Source organism: Paroedura picta, chromosome 8 (genome assembly GCF_049243985.1).
Source record: "Paroedura picta isolate Pp20150507F chromosome 8, Ppicta_v3.0, whole genome shotgun sequence".
Taxonomy (NCBI): domain Eukaryota; kingdom Metazoa; phylum Chordata; class Lepidosauria; order Squamata; family Gekkonidae; genus Paroedura; species Paroedura picta.
The window spans coordinates 86,090,316-86,114,794 of NC_135376.1; the positions used below are offsets into that span (position 1 = coordinate 86,090,316).

The following is a 24,479-nucleotide window of genomic DNA, read 5'->3' on the forward strand; positions in this document are numbered from 1 at the left end:
GCTCATCATTCATTAATGCTTATCAAAACCTTTGTGTCTTTGGCAATGGCTATCCTTGGCTCAAGGGGGGTGGGTTGTCTAAGAAGGATCTGGTCTCCTGGTTGGACACAATGACCTGGATTGGTTGGACCTGGATATTTACTTACCATATGCACTACATAATCTGGGTCCTAGATCTGGGCGTACAAAAAAACCTGGCAAGTATGAAGCCAAGTTATATTTTCCTTCTGGATTACAGTACTCTGGCAGTGGCAAACTTTTTAATAAATCTTCATATCTGGGGAAATAAACGTAAAAGTGAGTGAGTAAAATCTGAGGAAAAACAACAGAACCTACAACACACCATAACTGAGGGAGGACTTCTCAATAAAAATCAATACCTGGCAGGCATCATGGTCTTGAAATCTTCACCAGAAGGCAAGTCTTTTAACTTCAGTACCACTGATTCCCCATTTTTGATTTTTTGTCGCTCTGCAAACATACAAGGCAATGTATGTACTAAGCCATTATTACAACGAGATGCAAGAATGATACAAGCTTGTTTTCTATTTTGACTAACAACATATAGAAAATATTCTGTTTTTTAAATCTGTAAACAGAGCTTGCCATGGTAATGACCAAAGACAACATTATAGCTGCAGGAAAAGGCACCAATTTATGATGTTCATAATATATTTAAAAATATCAGTGCATATTACATGGTAGTTCACATTCCTATTTAAACTGTGGCAACCAGCTGGTTGGTGATCCCTGGCCCCAAGGAAGTACATCTGGCCACAACCAGGGTTAGGACATTTTGAGGCCTGGCCCCTATCTGGTAGAATGAGCTTCTGGTGGACATCTGGGTCCTGATGGAACTGGCGCAGTTCCGCAAGGCTTGCAAGATGGAACTCTTCAGCCAAGTGTTTGGTTGAGACCGGGTGTTGCTGGTACTGGGGATTGGGAACAGATCCCCTCCTCCTGGTTCCCCCTCCTCCAGTTCCCAGAGAGTTCCATCAGGGCCCACAGCTCTTCTGGGAGCTTGTTCTACCAGGTAGGGGCCAGGACCTGGCCCTGGCCCTGGTTGAGGCCAGGCACGCTTCCCAGGGCCCTGGAACCATCAGCAGATTCATACCTGCAGAGTGAAGTGCCCTGCAGGGAGCATAAGGAGGTAAGTGGTCCCACAGGTAGGTAGGACCCAAGCCGCATATAGCCTGAAAGGTACCTTGAACTTGATCTGGAACCAGGTACCAGTACCTTGAACTTAATCTGGAAACAGACTGGCAGCCAATGCAGCTGTCTCAGCAGCAGGCTGGATGTAGGTCCTCCAAGATGATTTAGTGAGGACCCATGTGGCTGCATTCTACACCAGCTGTAATTTCCAGGTCAAATACAAGGGTAGGCCCACATAGAGCGAGATACAGAAGTCTAATCTGGAAGTGATTGTTGCATGGATCATTGTGACCATGATGGGGTGCCAGCAGCCATGCTGTTTTAATTGTTTTTTAAATGGTACAAATAGTTTTAAAGTATTTTACTGTTGTTAATTACGTTGTACACCAGCCTGAATCAGCTTGCTAAAATTGAAATAGTAACAACAAGAACAAGAACAGCAACAAGGAGGAATAGATTCACATTTTAACACTTGATTATCTGTCAATATTATCATATCTGAGGACTGTTTTCTGTCACTGGAGGGGGGGAGGGGTGATTTTAACTGATCCTTCCCTCTCATTACACACCTCCATATTAGGGTCAGTGATATTTCTGGAGTTCCCTGAACCATATAGACAATATTTCAGAGTGGTAGTGCTGTGGAGTGGAGTAGGGAGAAGGGTTAATTTAAAATAAGTGGACCAGATTCAGGCAAAATTCATAATTAAAAGTTTTGGAGGACTATTTTCTATTAGTACATCAAAAATTATACAATCCGGTCAAAAAGTTCAATTGATTCTAGAGATAAAGAATAAATCACATATTTTATTCACTAACTGAATTTTGGCTTAATAATGGTGCAAATTATTTCCCAACTTTTAACTGAACACCAGGAAACCTAGTAAAAATGGAAATTACCAGCACACTAACTAAAATAACGGCTGGAGGGCCCCAGGTATGGAACTGAGCTGTAAGGACAGTTCTCATGTAGCAGGGATTTGCAGCCTCTGAGCCTTGAAGGGAAGTGGAAGGAGGAGAGGGTGGTCAGGAGTGGGGGACGGAAGGTTTAACAGACAGGCAAGCCGGTTGGAGGAGGAGGCACTCAGGGGCAGGACAACTGCCCTGAGTGGGTGTTAAGCGCTGAGTGGCATTTAAGCCATGAGACCAGCTCCTCCTCCTCCTCCTAGGCCTTACCAGAAAAATTATGATTATTTCGATTTATTACCCACCACTCCCAAACGGCTCATGGTGGGTTACAATTGTCTGAATAAAATCCCAGTGAAAGTCCCCATTAATCCTCCCTGTCATAAAAACCTAATACAAACCCAACCAATCATAATAACAGAGAAAGATACGGTGGAACAGATGAAGAAAACATGCAAAATAAAACATACTTGAAACTTCTTCAAAGCCATCCCAGAATTCCTTGACACTGCCACTTGAAGTAATGCTGTCTTTGCAATTCAATATGTCAACTTTGAGATCACCAAAATCTGAACTAATTAAGTCTGCCTTCCACATACTGGCATTCAACTTCTTGTGCACACCAGACACTAAGGCAGGCTGCAAATCAAAACAGAATAATGGCAATAAGCAATAATATTTTAAGAAACAAACTGGGACATAGAAGAAATCAGCCTTGAAATTACTTTTGAAATCAATAAATGCTAAACAACATTCCAGTCATGTTCTTCATTTGTATCTGTAAGAATTTTCACTAAGCATTCACAATTTAAATTAACTTCTGCAGCTTGCCTCCATTCACAAGTGTTCTCATTACATTATGAACTCACTGAATTGCAGCTGATTTCCAAATTGAACTTAACTCAATTTAAGCACTTAAAAGTTCAAATTCATCAGAGGAGGCAGAACAGATCCATTTGGATCCAACTACCTTCTGGCGTTCCTTATACTCAACAAGCTGCTTTTGACGATCACAAAACCCTTTATAAACAGCACACAGTGGCTGGGTGGGTGGGAAGAACTACCGTATTTGCCGGCGTATAAGACGACTGGGCGTATAAGACGACCCCCCAACATTTCCACTCAAAATATAGTGTTTGTTACATTACATTACAGTACTATGGGCCACTATGGGCAGCTATGTCTATCCCAACTGAAGTACACCCGGCGTATCGGATGACCCCCCCACTTGGAAGCATGTTTTCCAGGAGGGAAAAGTAGTCTTATACGCCAGCAAATACTGTACATAATTAGAGCTCACATAGAAAAATTTAGCAGAGTGAAAACAGGATAAATAATATTAAGCAGTCAGCTTTCTAAAATGGGAGTGTAAAAGCACAGTTATTAGTTTAGTAGGCACCAACACAGTAAATCATCATTCTAAAAGCAGTCATTCAAATACTTAGACTATTCATCAAACACTGAGATGATCTCAACTGTAATTATGGTATGATTTTAGCTTCTTTGTTGATTGAGATGGGTATAAAAATGCAGTGGTTCGTCGCTATTAAAATTTCTGGTTGAAGGGGATGTGAAAATCCTTTCCTTCTTCCCACCACAGCTTTTAAACTTCCTACATAAAAGACAACCATGCAGTCTTTTGTTAGCCCTTTAAGCTAGTGTTTTAAGGCATACCTTCCCTTGTTTCCAGCAGTCTCTGAATAGTTTCCAGTTGTTACAGTTTTTATGGTCTCGAAGCCACAGAACATGTTTGTCACAGATCCATGAATGTGGAACGTCACTGTACAATACACTGCAGTCATCTGTAATGAATTTTCTATCATCCTTTGACTCATCCTTCCCTTCAGCTTTCACATTTATCTTTGGTGTTCTGTTTGGTGGAATCTTGTTTTCTACAACTGAAGCAATTATGTCATCAAGAATGTTTGGCATTGTCCTTCCACCTTTGCTATTCTATTGGAAAAATAAAACGAGGACTTCAGTATTGCTTCGTTTTTCTGCTGGAAACATTATCACCAAGCTTGTACAAAAAGTTATTATGCTAACAATCATAAACACTGAATCTGATATAACTATAATACTGATCTGGCCACTTACCTCGAGGCTCGACTACTATAATGCACTCCATATGAGTCTGCCGTTAAAATGCAATTCTGAATCTATAGTTGGTATGCATAACTGCAGCTCGGATATTATTGAGTGCTAAGTGAAATCTGCATATTACTCTCATTCTGCAGACACTCCACTGGTTACCCATCATCTACAAAGCCCTTCATGACACTGGACCCATATTCCAGCAGGACCACTTCTCCTACTGTGTTCTACTGTGATAACTTACCTCATCAGAGCAAAATGTTAGGAAGGAAAACTGGCAACTGTCTGTTCACAGGCACTCTGTCATGGTACCCCCCCCCCCTCCCATGACAGAATGGTCTGCTTGAGGCTAACAGGAAGATCCTCCCACTTCTACAATTTCACATGCAAAAAACAATTGTTCAGGAGGGTATTCTTGGAAAGCAGAAGAGCTGTGATATAAAAGAACAGCTCAGGAGGTGACCTCTATTAGGAATACTGTGTTCTAGTTCTTCAATCCTGGCCCCAATTCATTATGTTGTTTTACCAGGAATCTCTGCTATTAGACTCAAATGTTATCATGTTTTGTAATTTTGTTTACTCACTTGACTGAATAGTTTTGTTTCACTAGTGCTATCATTCAAATTATATATTTTGTAATCGGGTTATTGACTGACTGAATACTTCCATTGTATACATAAACCACCTTAAGTCACAGCAAGAAAGAGATTATAAATGAAAATAAATAAGATATTACAGTAGTTAAACAATGTTTCATCAAGCACTCAAACTGACATAATCTCACATATTATTATTATTATACTTGCAATAAAAAATAATGGGATTACAATGAATTGTAAGTTTTTACATTCATGGGCTCTGTACCCTGTCTCATTTCAGTTTATGGACTAATAATTTTAGTCTTTACAACAAACTGCAATTTTTCGGGACATCTGAACCAGGAATATTAAAAAATGTAGTCTTGTTTCATATTTTAATAGATTCCAAATCATATCTTTATTTACGGTCATTTAGACCAGCGGTCCACAACCTTTCGGCTGCCACGGACCGCTGCTCCGGAGAGTGGGGAGAGGGCGGTCCAGGGGCCCGCGCACGCGCGGCAGCCCCAGTGCAAACACGTGTGCGCGGACTGCTGCGCACGCGTGTTTGCGCCTGGCAGGGGCACAAACACACGTGCGCGGCAGTCCGCGCATGCGCGTTTGCGCCACCGCCATGCCAGCGACCACGGCTTCGCCTCCTGGCCCCTCCGGGCCGCCAGCAAATCGGCCGCTAAAGCGGCCCATTAGCTTGCGGCTCGGCAAGCTTCTCTTCCCTCCTCCGCCTGAAACAAGAAGCTTGCCGGGCTGCAAGCTAATTGGCCGCTTCGACGGCCGATTTGCTCGTGGCCTGGCGAGCTTTTCGTTTCGGGCGGGGGAGGGAAGAAGCCACGGCCCAGCGCCAAGGCCTTCGCGGCCTGGCACCGGGCCGCAGGTTGGGGACCACTGATTTAGACCAAAATTTTAGATTTCATATCATACCATACTTACCATACCATACACCATCATATCAATAAAATGGGAATCTTTAAAACAAAGGATGACTATTAAAGTTATCTGATTTGGATGTCATGAAAAACTGTAATTTGGTTTGTTCATTTCATCTGAATGCAACCTTTTATCCACTTTTTGCTAAGCTACAGTGTTATTAGACTCCTTGCATTCAAGTGCATCCAGAACACAGCAGCTGGTAACATACTTACTGCAGTTCCTGTAGAATAAACTGGTGCAAATGCAATGCCAGCATCTGTAGAACCGAGGCGTAGTTTTCCAGCCGTGGTGGTCAGCAAGTCACGTAATGTTGACCCCTGCTCACTATTCTGAGACAAAGGAGTTGAGGCCTTGCAGTTGACAGATTCTGAACTGTCTTGGTCCTGTTCCTCCTTGGCATGTTTCCCAAGCGGACAGTCTTTGTTTTCTAAAATAAAAATAGTTTGATCCTGCATTAAGCATGACATAAGAACATAAGCACTGATGGACTGCCTTTGATACTGGTGGCAATACACTCTTTAGCACTATTGCTTCCTTCATTTGAACAAACACCAGAGGATTAATTAGATCCTTTCAAAAACGACGCAACACTATGCAACCATGTAAAAGACATCCTCAGCCTCTCAGGGGCTGAGTTATACTTGTCACAAATGAAAGACACTGTAGCTAAGAGGGGCTGGACTCTGACACATAACATGTGCCTTCTGCAAGTGGTTCTCCTATCAATATACAAAAAATAACACCTGTCGATCTGATGCCACCAGAAGAGGGTACCAGCACACAGTCAAAGGATGTGATTTTCCACATATATATGTTGGGAGATGTCAGCCTATCAACACTGACATTGAGCACTAATTTTTAACATTTGGGAAAGGGTATGGAAAAGACAAAGAATTCTGGGGCCTACCAGGAAGTCTTAAGAGTAATCAAGTATCTTTCATTAAGCAGATGTGGAGGGAAAAAACTTAAGTGGGTGGGAGGGAAAGAGACAGGAATAATTTGTGAGGAAAACCAGAAGGTGAATCAGTGAAGCTTCTTAAAAATTCTCTACTTGTTGCTTTCTTATTTTCATAATTCACCAGAAAAAGTAATACAAATCAAGACAGTTTGGCAAATGTTCAAAACCATAAATAAATGCCAATCATTAAAGGAATTTACAATGGTCCTGAGGGATAATGAACTTCATGATCATTGTTCAGAGTAACCAGCCAGTTGTTCTGGAGCTCCAATGCAGAACCATTTAATAGGCATAAATGTACCTATCGTCTTGCTGGACTGTGACTCAGATAAGTGAAAAATTTCATCATCTTTGACTGATCTTAGGCACTCCAGCCCTCTCTATAACTCTAGGCATACTTCCATAAGGTATTCTGGTTACAAACTCTATTTCCTGCTTACAGACCACAACACTGGGACTCTGAGCTCTGACTACAAAAGTGGGGTGAAAGAGAGAGATACACATGATGCAATCTGATCCTCTGATGTGGCTAGATTTTCCAGTGATAGATTTGCATAGAGGATAACAGAGGAGTTCACATTCACCAGCCATTTTTGTCAAACAGCTTGCTATTTTACTCCCTTGCCCCAGACTTCTGTACTGTACTGACAATAACACACTGACAATAACACATCTATTTAGAGTCTCAACTTTGTTCAAAAGGAGTACTGCATTATCAATTTATTGTAACCCCTTTAAGAGATGAGCCATAGAGAAATAAGAAACCAAAATATTCCACTTTAGTAACTTTCATTATAAGCTGTTTAGGCCTCCCAGCTCAGAGAAACAGCCCTCAAAACAAGTGAGGTTCGGCTATGCTCTGAAGCTAGGGAAGAAGTTGTTTTGGTTGAAGGAAACTGACTGTTCCCAGTCCGGATTCCTCAGTGTTCTCCAGTTAGAGAACACTTAGAGCTTTTCCTTTGATAGGCCATCATTATCTCCTGATCTCTGTAACTCGCTCTATGTGGGCCTAACCTTGTCCTTGATCTGAAAACTTCAGCTGGTACAAAATGCAGCTGCTCAGGTCCTTACTGGCACATCTTGGAGGGCCCACATCCAGCCTATGCTGAGGTAGCTACATTGGCTGCCAACTGCTGTCCGGATCCGGTTCAATGTTTTGTTCTAACCTTTAAGGCCTTACGTGGGTTGGGACCCACATACCATTAGGTGAAAACTTATTGGCCCCAGGGAAGTGCACCTAGCCTCAACCAGAGCCAGGACCTTTTCGGTCCTGGCTCCTACCTGGAGGAATAAGCTCCCACATGAGCTACGGGCCCTGCAGGATCTTTCAGAATTTCGCAGGGCCTATAAGACAGAGCTCTATGGTTGAGGCTGGGGTCAGTGAGGTAGATCAACACCCCCTGGGTTTGAATAGTACATTGTTAGACCTCCTTCTCCCCCCTTCTAGTAGTGGGAGGGTAGGATTGGGTTTGCCGCCATGTTGGTTTTCTTTGATGTGTTTTAATGGGTATTTTAATGGGGATTTTATGAGACACTGTAACCCGCCACGAGCCAGTCAGGGAGTGGTGGGGAATAAATCAAATGATGATGATGATTGGAGGGCCTACATCAAGTTCAAGGTTTTGGTATTACCTTCAAGGCCATTTGCAATTCAGGCCACACATATCTGAGGGACTGCCTGTCTCCTTATGCCCTCTGCATGGCTCTTCCCTCTGCGGGTTTGAATCTGCTGGTAGTTCCCGGTACATTGGAGGTGCACCTGGCCTTGATCAGGCCCAGGGCCTTTTTGGTCCTGGCCCCGATCTGGTGGAACAAGCTCCCAAAAGAGCTGAGGGCCCTGACGGAGCTGTCACAATTCCCCAGGTTCTGCAAGATGGAGCTCTTCCACCAGGCATTTGGTTGAGGCCAAGCTGTGGAAGATCTGGGGTCCCTCCTCAGGATGTCCTGAATATCTAGGGCAGGAGGTGCCCATCCCCCAAGGCTGGGCGGTGTGTACAGGGGGCAGGCCATTGTGGCCTGCGCCAGACTGGTGGATTGGGAGGGAACAGAATGGAGTTAGGCTGGCAGGGGATCTGTAACTGTATTTTATACATGTTTTTATTGGGGCTTTATTGTAAACTGACATATGCTGGCTTGGCCCAGGAGTGGCAGTCAACACATTAATAAATAAACAGACAAACAAATAAACAGACAAACAAACAAACCTGATTTTTAAAATGTAAGCCATAAACCAGAACATTAACAAGAGGCACCTGGCAATTCTTTAGGTTTAGTTATACAAGGGTGTTTTCTCCCCTCAGATATGTGGCACAGGCTTCCTAACATTCCCTGACACAGATATTCCCCATTCCCCATTACATATAAAAAAGTAACATTTGTACGTGGTGGTATTCACAAAAATACCTTTCTTTTCTTCTCTGGCCTTTTGTTCTGCTAGATCTGCCAACCAGTGCAGTGGTGATTGAGATTCAGGTGGAGTCAACTTGCTGTCTGTGCTTATGTCACTTCCTGGGCTTGTGTTACCATTGGTCTCAGATTTTTGAGATGCTTTCTGCTGCTGTGACTCAGGGATGCACAGAGAAATTTTATTACTGTGGTTAAGGACATTCTGTAAAACCTGAAGGGTACAACAGTTGATATTAATAAGTTTGCATAAATTTAAAAACGGTTATTCTAATAGCACCGGTTTGATTCAGTTATATGCCATTAAGCATACTTACCACCATATAAATCAACAGTGTAGAAACATACTGAATAATGCACCAGACTGTGCTCTATAAAATAATGCAAATGTTAACAAAAGTATATTTGAACACAACTGGCCTTACCTGAGATACTCCATTCATAGAAGGGAATTTGCCAACTTGTAAATTTTGCTTGCTGGCACACTGGCAATGGGATTTAATCTCATGTCTTTCTCTAAGAGTGTGCATTGCTTCAAGAAGTTCCATTAGAACTAAAGATATGAATAAAGAAAATAATAGTTCTTCCATATATAGCACTATTCTGTACAGTCCTGAAGCTGATAGCCTTTCATATATAGCTCTTGAGACTGGTCTTTCAGTAAAGTATACTTTTGCTGGCACTCATCTACTATAAGGGATTCCATAGGGGTAGCCGACAAAAGCATTTTATGAGTAAGAACTCACTTCCTCAGACTCAAAGAAATATGGGATAAAATCTTCAATGGTTCAATTCATTGAAATGGATCTTATCAGTTTCAACTATTACATATGCAGAATCATCCCAGTCTCAGATTTTTCTGAATCAAAATGTGTACCATGGAAAAGTCTGAGGATTTTTTCAATTTGACCAGAGAAAGCCTTGGGAAATTTGGGGAACATTAAAACCAAAAACTCCTATGATATATTATCTCTTTTGGAAGGAATGAAACGGTTTACGACACAAGTTTTATTCAAAAATTGTAGTATGAAAATTTTGATACATAACACTGTCAGATAATTTCTAGATATACTGTGTGGACATATAACAAGGTATAGTCAAGAAAGTTTAAATATACACTGTACTAAATGATATTTCATTTAAAAGTCCAATGTTATCAAGTTTAACTTCATATCAAAATATGCTGGTTCTTATACCTATTGTAATGTGTTTCTATCCAAATAATACACATTTATTTACGTCAGAATGTTTTCTATTTCTAGATTTCAAATGGCAAGATATATGTGCACATATATCTTGACTTTGCCATTTGACAAAGTGTGTCCCCTGCCTGCCATGGCTTCAAAAATTCTGTAAATTTTACATCTTGGGTACAGAACAACTTGGAAATCTCACACCATGCTCCTCCCACAATTCTTTTCCTCAAGAATTCTATATGGTCTTAGAACCTTAAGCAGTATAACACCTTACCTTTTAAAATCACTGATCAGCCCTCAACATTTTATATTCCTAGAATATAATGAATCTTCAGCGGCTGGATTTTGCATATTTTTCTCTGCATGCATGGGGAATCCCCTAAGAACGAAGCACCCACAACCCACCCCCCACGGCTATCTCTTCTGTGGGTGGCCTGATTAGTATTTAAATACCAATGGTATTTAAACCTGTGGTCTTTCAACAGCATAATCTGTTCAGGATTTGGATTTTTATTCTGTGGTTTAAAAAGATAAAGGTATCCCCTGTGCAAGCACCGGGTCATGTCTGACCCTTGGGGTGATGCCCTATAGCGTTTTCTTGGCAGACTCAATACAGGGTGGTTTGCCAGTGCCTTCCCCAGTCATTACTGTTTACCCCCCAGCAAGCTGGGTACTCATTTTACCAACCTCGGAAGGATGGAAGGCTGAGTTGACCTTGAGCCGGCTGCTGGGATTGAACTCCCAGCCTCTTGGGCAAAGCTTTCAGATGGCTGCCTTACCACTCTGCGCCACAAGAGGCTCCTATTCTGTGGTCTGCAGTCCTATAAATAATTCTCATCTTACTTTAGCCTTTACTTTAAAACTTCTGAGTTTGACTGTCCCAAATTGAGTTTAACATTTTAGCCTTACCATATTGATTGCAGTTAGGACCTGGTTTACTAAAGAATAAACATCACATATGGCAAGCTAAAAATCACTATCAACAAGCTGTAATGAGTATACATTTTAAAAAGTAAAAAAAAATCCATCTTCAAATTCTATTGTTATCTTACCAGATCCAGGAATAATCTGGGTGGGCATTAAATGTTTATGGTCATGAGGCTGTCCTTTTACGCATTTCATCCAAGCATAAAGTTCTTTATCTATAAAGATATAAACAGGTAAAATTATGTATGATTTTGCAAGCTCCAATGCATATTAGCACTTTAAATCCGCTTTCAAAATACAAAAGAAGAAGAGTTGGTTTTTATATCCTGCTTTTCTCTACCAGGAGTTATAATCGCCTTCCCTTTCCTCTCCCTACAACAGACACCCTGTGAGGTAGGTGAGTCTGAGAGCTTAGTCAGAACAGCTCTAAAGTGCTGTGGCGATCCCAGCTGGCTGCATGGGGGAGGAGTGGGGAATGAATCAAATCCAGCTCACAAGATTAGAAGCTGCAGCTCTTAACCACCATCAAGCTGGCTATAGGTCTATTTCTACAGCTGTTACTATTTGCCAAACCACATGATACCCCATTTTCATACCAAAGAGAATAACAAGGGCAGTGAAATTTGCTTCTTAGGACGAAGATGAAGTTACTTGAAGGAGAAATTCTACCTTGCAAAGAGTTTTGGTTAGCAGAACAAAAAACAAGCTCAAATTTAAAACGAGCAATTCTAAGCTGTTGTTCCTCTTACAAGAGTACACTGACCTCTAGAATTCTTCCTTTCCTTTGCCTTGTAGCAATCTAAGCAGACCACGAATCCACATTTTTGGCAGACCCAGTGAATGTTAAACAGAGTAGCTTCACATGCATCACACATTTCACGGACTCCTCTGACTGCTCTCTTCCAAGCTATTTTGGCTGAAATACAGAGTAAACAGAAGACGAAGTACTGAAATTTAAAGGCAAACATCTGTAAAGCTGCAGCACAGAAATAATTTTTCAACCAAACAGACCAGTCATTATTTCCTTTCAGGCAATTGGGTGGGTGGGAGGGGAAAATCTGACAACTACCATACGTATTTTTTTAATTGTCAGGTTTCTAGGCAATTATCTATGTCTAAACCACCCTGAGCCGTATAGGAGGGCGGTATAAAAATGCAATCAATCAATCAATCAAATTCAATTAACAATATATGTGATTACAAAGGATAATTCCTAGGATTTACCATGTATAAGTTTACCGTATAAAAAACAATATATATGTAAATAGAATGCTATCACTGCATCCAATGTGATGGAAAAGAAATATGCAGGGATTTGTGGTGTTGCTTCTAAACACAAAGTCATTCATTACTTACTCCTAAAGATTTTGTTAAATAAAAGATTCATTTTCTAGTACTTCACCCAGAGTAAGTAAATGGTATCTTTAACAAATGGAACAATTGGGAGAAATTGTAGACTTTGGGTAACTTAGATCCACAGGTTGGTATGTCCCTTGGTTCAGGATATTTAGGCTGAGGTTTAATCTAAGTGGCATTATTTTCCATTTGAATGAAAACTTCCACTAAACAGCCAAGGAAGATCACTCTTGTCCACCTCAGAGGATTGTTACACATTTTCTAGGGGCTGATAGCACGATAGCTCCTCCCTCTCTTGCCCACTGGCAGTCACAGATGTGAGATGACACAGAATGCTCAGAAATTCAAAAGACGAACAAAACAATAACACATACTGGACAAACACTTAAATCAACTGTGGATATGATTATTTCGAATACTGGAGCCCTAATCAGAAATTATCCGTTTCCTTTTTCTTACTGTCCTTTTGACATTGAATTTAAAGATATGCTTACTTCCTTCACAAAAATTCAACGACACAAAGCTACCTTAATATTACCGAGTAGCAATTATCAGTGTTAAATAGACTTTCATAGAAATATTCCTTCTCAAAATAAATCAACCAACTAGCAAGTTTGGAAAAGAATCCAAACTACTCTAATTGCTCCAATATGTCTTGTGAAGTTTATCCCAGGATGTTTTTGAACTTACATGTGGTTCTCAACAGTATGGGACACCATTTCAGTGCAATATAAGGATTCCCAGGGAAGAACATAACATTTGAGCCGTATTAAAAAGGAGCCAACTATTAAAGCTAACATTTGAATTCAGTTATAAAGCCTTACCATCCTTTTTCACCCAGGTCATGGCTGTTTTCTCAGATGTTACTAATTGACAAAATTTGTCACCTATGTGTTCTAAAATATATTTGCACATGTCCATGTCCACTTCGTCATCGTCATAATTTTCATGTGTCCATAAACTTATCGCTTCATCATCATACTGATCCGGAGAAGAAAAGCCATCAATCCTAACCACTCCATTCTTACTAAAAGAAAGCCTACGAAACAAATACACACATTACTCAGATAAGTATTCACAATACTAAGCTGCTGAATTACAATCTAGGTCAAACATTGCTATAGTTACATTCCGAGTCTCTGAAGGAGGTCACAAGAGCACACACATTTTTCTGTCCTCTGCTACTGAACCAGTTTCTTGGCAGAGGTACTGCTGGAAAGAGAAGCCGGCCATAATCAAGAAACCTGCAGTCTTTTGCTGGTTGAAATGCAGACAGCAGTCTCTACAGGACAGGCAAACTTTTGCTTATGTTACTTAGTGAAAAACTCGTCTTGGCTGTCCTGCCTAACTTTTATTAGAAGAAGAAGAAGAAGAGTTGGTTCTTATATGCCGCTTTTCCCTACCCGAAGGAGGCTCAAAGCGGCTTACAGTCGCCTTCCCATTCCTCTCCCCACAACAGACACCCTGTGGGGTGGGTGAGGCTGAGAGAGCGCTGATATCACTGCCCGGTCAGAACAATTTTATCAGCGCCGTGGCGAGCCCAAGGTCACCCAGCTGGTTGCATGTGGGGGAGCGCAGAATCGAACCCGGCATGCCAGATTAGAAGTCTGCACTCCTAACCACTACACCAAACTGGCTCTTAGGAGAAAAATAATGAGAGTGCAATTGTTGATTTTTCTGGATGTCCCTGCAGCTTTTGATAACGTCAAAACATGGCATCCTTCAGCAGTTATCAGATGGACTGGTAATTCTATTCCATAAAGTGGTATGTTCAACCCTATAGATTCTGAAATATGAAGTTCCGGGGGGGGGGGTGATTTTGCTCTATAGGCTGTTTCACTTTTATATGAGACCACTGGCTGAGGTCCACTGAAGTTTTTGGACTCCAATAAAAAGATTCCATATGTTGCAGTTAAGTCAGGTGAAATAGCTGATATGCCAACTTGTTGTCTGGAAGTGTTAACACTTTAAGTGTTAAAGTGTTAATAGAATGGATAATGATGGTCTGTAAACTGATGGTCATTCCAGAAAAGACTAATCTGGTATTAGTTGATAGCTAAGTTAACTGATGACTCAAGAGTCTGCTTGTTCTGGAAACAACTTCATTCCTCTCTTAAACAGCAGGAACAAAGCTTGGGTGTAGTGGTTAAGCCAGCATAGTTAAAGATCAGTAGACTCTAATGTGGAGAACTTGGTTTGATTCTCCCACTCTCTCTCTGACCTTGGGCTAGTCACAGTTTGTTTAGAGTTGTTCTCACAGAGCAGTTTTGTCAGAGCTCTCTCAGCCCCACCTACCTCATAGGGTGTATGCTGGAGAGAGAGGTCGGGAAAGGTGTTTGTAAGCCACTTGGGGACTCTTTTGGGTAGTGAAAAGTGGGGTATAAAAATAGCTCTCGTCTGCTTTTTGATTTTGGCCTAAACATCATAGTACTTTTAATCAGCAGCTGCTTCAGCGTGGCCTTTCATTGAAAGGTAAAATTTGGCTAGCATTATCTACGTTATTGTTATCTGTTGGCTACTGCAATATATTCTGCAGGGTGCTTCTTTGTGACAGCAACTCCAAAATGAGGAGGTGAGCCAGCTGGCAAAAATACATTGCAGAGACCATATCATACCAGCTTTAAAAACTTCATATCAGTTGCTAATTTAGTTTGGGGCAAAGTTCAAAGTGCTGGTTTCCCATACATCTGTTCCTGGGCTGGGGACCAGGGGACCTAAAGGAGTACCTTATCATCCCAATATGAGCCTGTCCGCCATCTTCATCAGAAGCTCTGATCTGTGAGTTCTGAGTTTTACTGGCCAGTTAGATGAATGCCAGAGACAGAACCTTTTCTATAGTGGCATTCAAGCTCTGAACTCCCTCCCTTTCTCTGGAACTGAATTTAAAAGCCTTTAGATTCTAGGAGAAGATATTTCTATTCTCCTGGGTCTTATAGATCACCTTTCCCTGTGGAACTGTGTTAGCTATTCTATTAAATTACTCAGCTTTTTATTCCACAATTATTCTAATAGTCTTTTCTTGGTTTTACATTGGCTGTTTTAGGATTTAAGAGCTTTCTACATTTATATCTGTTGCTGTTTTAAATTGTTTCACTGCATTCCTCTATGTCCTGTTTTTTTTTTATCCATTTGTCTTCTTCTATATTGCTTTAAGAATTATTTCTGTAAGCCTCCACAGAGATATCCATATGGAGAGGAAAGTAAGGTAAAGGTATCCGCTGTGCAAACACCGAGTCATGTCTGACCCTTGGGGTGACGCCCTCTAGCGTTTTCATGGCAGACTCAATACGGGGTGGTTTGCCAGTGCCTTCCCCAGTCATTACTGTTTACCCCCCAGCAAGCTGGGTACTCATTTTACCGACCTCAGAAGGATGGAAGGCTGAGTCAACCTTGAGCCGGCTGCTGGGATTGAATTCCCAGCCTCATGGGCAGAGCTTTCAGACTGCATGTCTGCTGCCTTACCACTCTGTGCCACAAGAGGCTCAGAGAGGAAAGTATGGAAGTTTAAAATAAATAATAGAAGCATCATGCTCATTGCTGATATAACCTAACACAATTATTTCAGCGCCCTGTTCTATTAAAATTGCTATGGTCACCCTCACTTTGTCTGCCAGTGTAGTATAGTGAATCAGGAAAGGGAGACTTAGGTTCAAATCCCCATCCCAGGAAACCTACTGGGGAACTTGGGCCAATAATTCTTTTTCTCCATTTAAACTACTTTGCAAGGTTTTTGTGAGAATATCATGGAAAAGAGGATGTATACTAATCTAACTTCTTAGAGGGAGAGCTTGATTTAAAAAGAAATGCGATTATAAATCATCAAAAAGTGTGCCATTATAAATCATCAATGTAATAACACATGAACATGTTGTCTAAGGAGCGTGACATAAACCTAACATGGCTTTACTACCCAAGCACTACTGAACAGTGAGAAGACTCTTACTATTCAGAAATATAATGATTTTCCCAGAAGCAGAAAATTAGGTACATGAGCAACTGCCAAATATTCCAATACACTAAATCGGTGGTCCCCAACCTTTTTATCACCGGGGACCGGTCAACGCTTGACAATTTTACTGAGGCCTGGGGGGGCGGTAGTCTTTTGCCAAGGGATGCTGCCACTGCCTGAGCCCCTGCTCCGCTTGCTTTCCCGCTGGCGCACCTGACTACCCGCCGCCTGCTGGACGGCGCTGCTAGCAACAGCTGCACAGTGCCATGCGAAGGGGGAGCCAGCGGCAGAGTGGCAGGGCAGCCCCCGAGGCAGCAGCCGGGGAGGAGGACGAGGAGGAGCCACGGCCCGGTACCGGTCCCTGGACCGGGGACCACTGCACTAAATGATATATAAATCCAGAAGATACAGTAGCATTATAGAAATATTTCTTATTAGTGTTATTAGCTTATACCAACACAGTTATTTTCTACTTTGCCTCTGGAGCAATGTTCAAACACCTTTCTTTGCGCTAGATACATATACAAGAACACTCAAGCTCCAATGCATAGATGAATTTCATGCAAAGAATAATAAACCAGGTGTAGTTCCAAGGGACCAGGACAAGATTTTCAGAAAACTTAAATCTCCTGTGAGTGTTCAGAATCAACCCAGCTGGCTTTGTCCTACTCACCCCCCCCCCCCTTCTTTCCATACCTCACAAGCCTAGTTTCTGACGACAATTGCCCCAGGCTGTTGCTTCCTTCCGCTCAGCACTTTAGCCATATTCAGCTATGGCATATCCTTGTTGCCATGACAGTCAGGAAGGACTTTTGTGACATTAGAAAGAGAAGGTATCTCAGATTCCCTATACCAGATCTGTATGTTTTCACTTTTGTGTGTTAAGCATATATAGTTCTTCGGGGTCTAATGAAATGGCAGCCTTTGTCATAAAGGTATTGATTTATTCTCCCCGCCCCCTCCAAATAAGAGGAGAACCTACTCTTACTCCTCAATACAATTCCTTTAGGGACAAGTAAAGCTATTTTCTGAACCTCTTATACCAATTCTACAACAGTGGTGCTGCTCTGGGCCCCTGGTGGTATGCTGCGGTATGCTTCCTCTGACTCTGCATGAGACCATTTTCAGTGACAGACCCTGTCCACCCTGGATTTCTGTGTCCCCACAATGCAGCTCAGTCAGAATGGGTCCATTGCACAAGGGGAGGGAGTTATTTGCACAAAGGTGGTATTGCATAACAATGCAATCCCACCTTAGTGCAAATTTTAAAATGCCCCATTTGGTCCTGCACCACCACAAAGTGCCATGGAGCCGACTGGGGCATTTTTTGTCCCTGCTGCAATGCTATGGGCATCTCTTCCCCATCTACATGGGCTTGCACCTGGATAGGCCACATTGGCCCCCATGGCAGACCGCGGGGCAGCTGAGGGTGTAAAATGCGCCAGGCTTGGGATGTGACTAGTACGGCGCTGACATGGTATGGAGGAGGGGAATTATCCTGCTGCCATATGAGCACCGGCCTGACCTTTTCCACTTGTGCAGAATTGGTCTGACATAGGTTTTCCATAAAGATTAAAATCTATGAGAGTTTCACAAAAGTGCACAACAGTTCTCACCTAAATCACCCCTGCCCACAAAAGCTACCCTTCAACGACTTTGAAAGTTGTGCACATTGCGATAACACAACCTGAACTGGGGTTGCAAAAGAGAGAAGAAATCAGATTTAGTATTTTAATTTTTTTCCACTTACCGACGAAAGTAGTAAAATCTACAAAACACTGGTGAGTGGGCAGATTCTTCACCTTTCTTACTTCTCACCAGTCTACATTCTCTGCATTTTTGCAAATTGGGCCCTATTTCATAGCAAGAGTCATCCTGCAAAAAGGATTCTCCAGTTTGCTTCAGCTTCTTTACTTTGCGCCAGTCTTTTAATACTGAACGAGGTATGCCAGCTGCAAAAATGACAACTTTTTAGCAAGGTTGACAAGCATGTTATTAATATACCATATTTAGAGTTCACGAAAAAAAACAAATAAGAGTGTAGTGGGAATCAACAACTTAATTGTAACTTAAGTGTTCAAACAAGATTATGATTGAAAATTTGGGGGAGAGATACCCAGGTTTTAGATTTTCTGTCCACTTTTTACTGCAATCAATTTGCCCCTTGATCTGTGATTAAATACGCCCCTCCCCTGGTTGATCAGGGAACATAAAAATAAACCATGAATATTCTATACATAGTTCTGAACCCATCTTTTTCATTGTGTATATACAATTACAAAGTTAATCTACCCAATGATGTATTTGCTTACTATATAGGGAGGTTATACAAAAAACTAAACCTACTTTCTCATACTTAAAAGAATGCATTCTCAATATAACAGTAAAATTTCTGACCTTTTGAAGACTTAAAAGATTTGCATATATTTAACACATGTACAGATCTTAGCACAGCATCATTTCCAATGGTTTGCATACACCTAACAATGTGCGATTAAACTGAAGTCCTCGAAAAGAGGAACCAGAAAAGCCAGCCCGGTTATAAGGGTTAGCCAACAATCACATTTTGTGGAATCCTGACACTCTACATTTTAAAAAGTATGTAACTATCGTATTGTAGAAGAAATCTTAAAAGCATGATGACCTTTTGTTTATCATTCACCATGGACAACAGTGGCCACAATTCTGACACTTATCCTTTGTTCAATAATCCTTCAAAATACCCACGGCCTACAGCTGAATGGAAAAAGTTTTGGAATGAGTAAATAGCACACAGGCCCACTGATTTTTGCAATCACAGTGGTGATTTTAAAAGCTGCTGTAATCACAGTCATTTTTGCAATGCATATAATGTATGGTTTCCTCCATACAATCATGCAACTGCTGAAACAAAATACAGGCAAAAAATTACCAGCCACAGACATAAAGGAGAAGCATATTCTTGTTCAGCTTTCCATAAAAGCAACTATCCATCTGAAAAATCTGTCTGGAATTTAGACAGAAAAAGTCTTGACCATATCTGAAACAGTGATAAACAATTTGACCAAAGTGTGGATACACAATCAAAGTCATCTACACTATGGATGCCATAAGAGAAAAAGACTGAACATATAACAACTGGGAAGTGGGTTCTGAAAGGCTGCAGCAAGCATGGATCAGCATAAAGACAGAACATTTTAATTTGGACCATTCACAGCATTGGACATTATATATGTGTATAGACTTTGTACAAAAAAATGCACAGCTGCAATATTTAATAGACATGGAAAATTAAGCCAAATTAAGGAGTATGTTTGTAGCAGTTGTACCGTTTGAGCAAATCATTTTGGTGACTCATGTAATCTTGCATCCTGGCACAAATTTTATTAGTCTTAAAGTGCTACTAGATTCCTGCTCTTTTCTACTGCTAATTCTTTTCTCAGTATTTACTAGTAGCTTCAAAAGCACATGCTTCTCAACTTAAGTCCCAATGATCTTTGTTGTGGTGGTGGTTTTATTTTTGTCATCAAGTCACAGCTGACATGATGACCCCACAGCATTCTCAAGGCAGACATTCAGCGGCGGTTTGCCATTGCCTGTCTCCATATCACAATCCTGACACTCCTTGGGAGGTCCATCCAAATACTAGCCAGGGCTGATTGGGCTAGTCTAGGCCATACAGGCCAGAGTTAACAACCTTTACATGTAGCATTTATTAAAATGCTAAAGACCCTATGAAATTCAGCTTTTAAGTTGCCCATCCTTAAACATTCCGATGTTAGACAAAGCCAACCTTATGATTTTTGAAATTATTATTTATACTAGCTTCAAAGCCCATTCCTAAGAATAGGCCTTGAAAGAGTTCCCTCCTCTGGCCCCCGGTCAGGCAGCTTAAGGTGGCTTTGGGCTGCAGCTCAGAGCCAGATCAAGTGGGGCGGGCGGGGGCTGGCCAGCTCGTTAGCAGGCCCAGGACAGAGCTCCTTAGCAGGAAGGCAGCAGGGTGGGAGGCCCTCGTTAGCAGGCCAAGAGGCCCTCGTTAGCAGACACTCCACCATGACACTTTGCCCAGCGCCTTGTCCCCTCACCTGCTGCTGGCTCCAGGCACTGAGGTGCATCTGAGAGCAAAGAGGCTAGACTCTAGGAACAGAGGGAGGGAGCTGCAGGGACAGGGCCCTATTCCAACTTGGACAGTTGGATGTGTTCCACTCCCCAGGCTGTTTCACAAATATATAGAGGAACCATGGATAAGGATAAGCATTTTTTCATATGCTAAAGATATCACCATCAGAACCATGGCTTCAATCCACTGGAGCATTTTTGCAGAAATAAGGACTTCTCCCTATGGAGCAGTTACCACTGTAATCCACAATGCTTTCAGAAATGCTAATCCTGGGAATAGCATTTTGGGCTGCAGCAGGAAGTGAGAAAGACAAAAGTGCATTGGCAGAAATTGTTCTGTCCATGAAAGCAATCTGGTGGATTCAAGTGCATATGAAACTCCTGGCTCCCAGAGCTGTACCATGTAAGAGTGAAAGGAATTACTCAGCACACAATTCAAGAGGCAGATGACATTGGCTGGCTGGCTCTCCCTCTCTTTTTCAAAGACAACTTTTTAGACCTTAAAGCTGAACTACATGCTTACAATTGTAGGGAGGAAGGCCTTGTGAAATATACAAAATCTGACTCAGTGTGCCTTGTTGCTATGTAAAGTCCAGAATTTTAAGGGGCTTTATAAAAATACAGAATACAATAAGATTAAACTACAATAAATAATTGGTACATAGAGATATACTTACTGTTACTACTGCTACTCTGTAACTTCAGTTTGCTTTTCTCTTTGGCACTCCTGCTGAGAACACCATTTGGTTTTATTTCTTCCTCGGCATCACCCTTTTTCTTCTGCAGATCATTTTGCTTCTTTTTGTAAGTTGGCTTAGGCTGCCGCTTAGTCCTTTGTTCTGACTTACTCTCACTTTCATCAGAATCGCCACTGTCAGAGCCAGACTCGTAAGTCCTTTTCGTTTTTCGCCTTGTGTGTTTCTCTTCTTTCACAAGCTTCTCCCCCAACATTTTACTATCTACACTATTTTGCAAATCATTTGACGTAGAAGCTATTAAATTAACAGTACATGGCTTAATAATTTCTGAGACACTGTTCCCTGAATTCTCTTTTTTATTAGTGTTTTTATCTTCTTCTGAATGCCTTGTGAGCCAAGCTTTTTTCAGTTTCGTGTGGTAGTTTGCTTGACTTATCTGGGAAACTTGCCCATTGCCTACAGCATTTGCTTTATTTATTGTAGCAGAAATGACAGTACTGTCTAGGGAAACAGAGGCGGGATATGACTGATTTTTCACAGCACTGGACTCTGCATCACTGGCACTGCTACATTTAAACTGAGCCGCAGCCAAGGCTGCCTTGTGCTTTTTCAAGTGAATAAAATCAGATGGCCCAGGGAACCCAGAGCTGGCCTGAAGAACACTTTCTGTTTTGCTGGAGGTTGGTATCACCGGAGCGGCAGTACTTACAGTGCATTCTTGTACTTGCGTCACTTCCTGCATTATGGCTCTAGAGGCAGTACTTTCAATGGATGCACAAGACAATGCGGTATTTGATGAGCAATAAGTCACTTCTGGACTACCCACGCTGGGAATGCTTGTAGTCGTCACAGAAGTCGTTACAACTGTCTTGGTGGTGCACAATATGACTGTAGTAGGCATGACAGAGCAGGGAATGTTGCCCTGGGAAACAACTGGAAAATTCTTTTCATACTGGGTATGAATTGTGTCTGAACTCGTGTTTGGCTGGACAATCCTGCCAGTTTCTCTGGCTTCTGCTGGTTTCAGGCAGTCTGTTTGGTTTGTCCCTGTCAATGATCTTTCAGTAATTCGTTCTTTGGGAACTGACTGCACTACCGATACGGTATCATACTTAGTACTTGAAGGTGGCCGTACAATGACAGAAGCTGTGGCAGAAGGGGATTTCCCACTAGTTCTTTCAACATGCCATTCCATCTTATCGTGATTTGGATTATCACTACATTTCCACATATCTGAAATTTTTTGATCTAAAGCACTCTTGTATATGCTTTGTGCTTCTTTTGGCTCAGGTACTAAAGTTGGTGGTTTCTGCAGTTCATGGATTTTGCTACCGGCATTAACTGGCTGCACAGGGGTTAGGGTTGGTGGAGAAAGACTATTATAGCTGCCTTCCTTTCTCTCCAGGCTATGATGGACTGGAGGGTGAAACACAGGTGCTCTGTGTAAAGCAGGCATAGTCCGGAGTGTACTGGAAGATGAAACCGACAACTGTGTAGGACTTCTGGAGTCGTTTCTGAAAGAATTTACTGACTGAGATGTCACTTGCTGAGAAAGTTGATCTGTTATCTTGCTAACTGAGCTTTCAGCTTCTGGCTGATGTTTAATCAAAGGCGGTGGTTTTGAAAGAGATGAAGTGAAAGAAGCAAGTGACTGAGCAGAAGCTGTTGTTGAAGGACAACTACCTGGTTTATCGGCACTCCCACCTGCAACTTCTTTGGATGAATAAGTTCTTGGTGGTTCATTCACCACACTGTTTGACAAGGTGGTAAAATAATTACTTTGTGGCAAGCTCTGTGGTACTGAATGTTTCATTTTATAGAGCTCTGAATCTTTCTCATGCTTTATTCCATGGCTTTTGGGGCTAGAAGATGATAATGGCATTATTCTGGAATACGTGTCCCTTTCCCCCTCGAGTGTCTTGACTTTAGCTGTAAAAGGAGCAACCTCAATGCTTTCTTGAAGTATCCGCCTATGTTCTTCTTTATACTTGCTTAGCCTCTCTCCGGTCTCCTGAAGTGACCTTTGCAGCGGGTCTATGAAGTGTCTTTGCAAGTGGCCTTCTTTTACATTTTGTGTTCTGCTGTGTTCTAAATCAGGCTTTGCTGCAGTAGATGCAACAGAACGTAAAGGCTCAAAGATACCTTTTCTTTCCATCTCTCTGTACAAAAATATAGAATATTTGATTAATTGTGTTTCAAGTTAATTATATGCCATATAAAAATTAAATAATCTTTTTTTTTCAAATGTTAACTCCAAACAGTACAATGCTAATATATGTCTTATTAGTATAGAATACTTTTCAGATTACTGTTGGTCACATTTTGTGTTTAATACATGAAGCATGGCTACAGGTGACTTGGAATAAAACACTAGTTAATTGCAAGTCCTCACACTTTCACCATTCCCTCATTTGTGTGTTTATGGATTTGAACAATGCAAACTTACTCTTTATGATGATCCACTATACTTTTTGACAATGGAGGGCTAGAGTGTGTCGTCAATTTGAGTGGTCGATGTGGTTCTGCACTGGATGGTCTTACAGGTATATGACTCAGTAACCCAAGACCATCAGCTGAGGTCACAGGGGTTGGTTGGTGTAACCAGGGACTAGGAGTATTCTGTTAACGGCAACAAAATCAGACTTCATAGTTATCACTGGAAGCTGAGCACAGTTATCTCTTTTACTAAAAACATTAAAATACCAAATAGAATGTGTGGCATTTTTTTGTTTTTGTATTCACAACTGTGAAAAAATTTCATTCTGGAAACCTGTACTAAGGATTCGAAAAACAGTTTTAATGCTATAGTATGCAGCTTGTTAAAGAACAAGGTAACAGTTTTAAATAAAATAGAGGTAGTATACAGAGTGATAAAGAGAAAAGCAAGCAAGTCTGACTATAAAGTGAACCAGCTTTTCAGCTCTTTCTAATACTGTTCATTTTTGGTAGATAATTCCCACAAAAACAAACTAATCTTTAATGGCATCCAACACACACACAGCATGAAAAGTAACCAAGGCAACGTATTCTAAAATATACTGGTTAAGCAGTGCATCAGATCTGGTGCAGCTGTAATCCTAGCAGTTCTCACCATAAGTTATATTCTCTTCCATGCTTAAGTATTAATTATGGCAAAACATTGTCTTTGCTGGTGCTACCTAATGTTGGCATTAACCAGGGCTTACACAGTGGCATCTAATCTTAATTGTAAAGCTA

At 41.4% G+C, this 24,479-nt stretch overlaps 1 protein-coding gene across 2 annotated transcripts in view; it reads right to left on the minus strand.

Annotated features, from left to right (window-relative positions):
• The window catches only part of JMJD1C (jumonji domain containing 1C), a 165,850-nt gene that overhangs the window by 5,670 nt on the left and 135,701 nt on the right, over positions 1-24,479 (minus strand). For both annotated transcript variants that reach the window (XM_077350739.1, XM_077350740.1), the window contains 13 exons: positions 23,710-23,882; positions 21,243-23,422; positions 18,218-18,419; positions 13,343-13,557; positions 11,926-12,078; positions 11,288-11,377; positions 9,465-9,592; positions 9,040-9,253; positions 5,891-6,105; positions 3,733-4,011; positions 2,529-2,697; positions 381-471; positions 147-277 (listed from right to left, as the gene is read on the minus strand). In XM_077350739.1, coding sequence (XP_077206854.1) covers positions 147-277; positions 381-471; positions 2,529-2,697; positions 3,733-4,011; positions 5,891-6,105; positions 9,040-9,253; positions 9,465-9,592; positions 11,288-11,377; positions 11,926-12,078; positions 13,343-13,557; positions 18,218-18,419; positions 21,243-23,422; positions 23,710-23,882 — 4,240 coding nt within the window. The remainder of the gene's footprint in view (positions 1-146; positions 278-380; positions 472-2,528; positions 2,698-3,732; positions 4,012-5,890; positions 6,106-9,039; positions 9,254-9,464; positions 9,593-11,287; positions 11,378-11,925; positions 12,079-13,342; positions 13,558-18,217; positions 18,420-21,242; positions 23,423-23,709; positions 23,883-24,479) is intronic.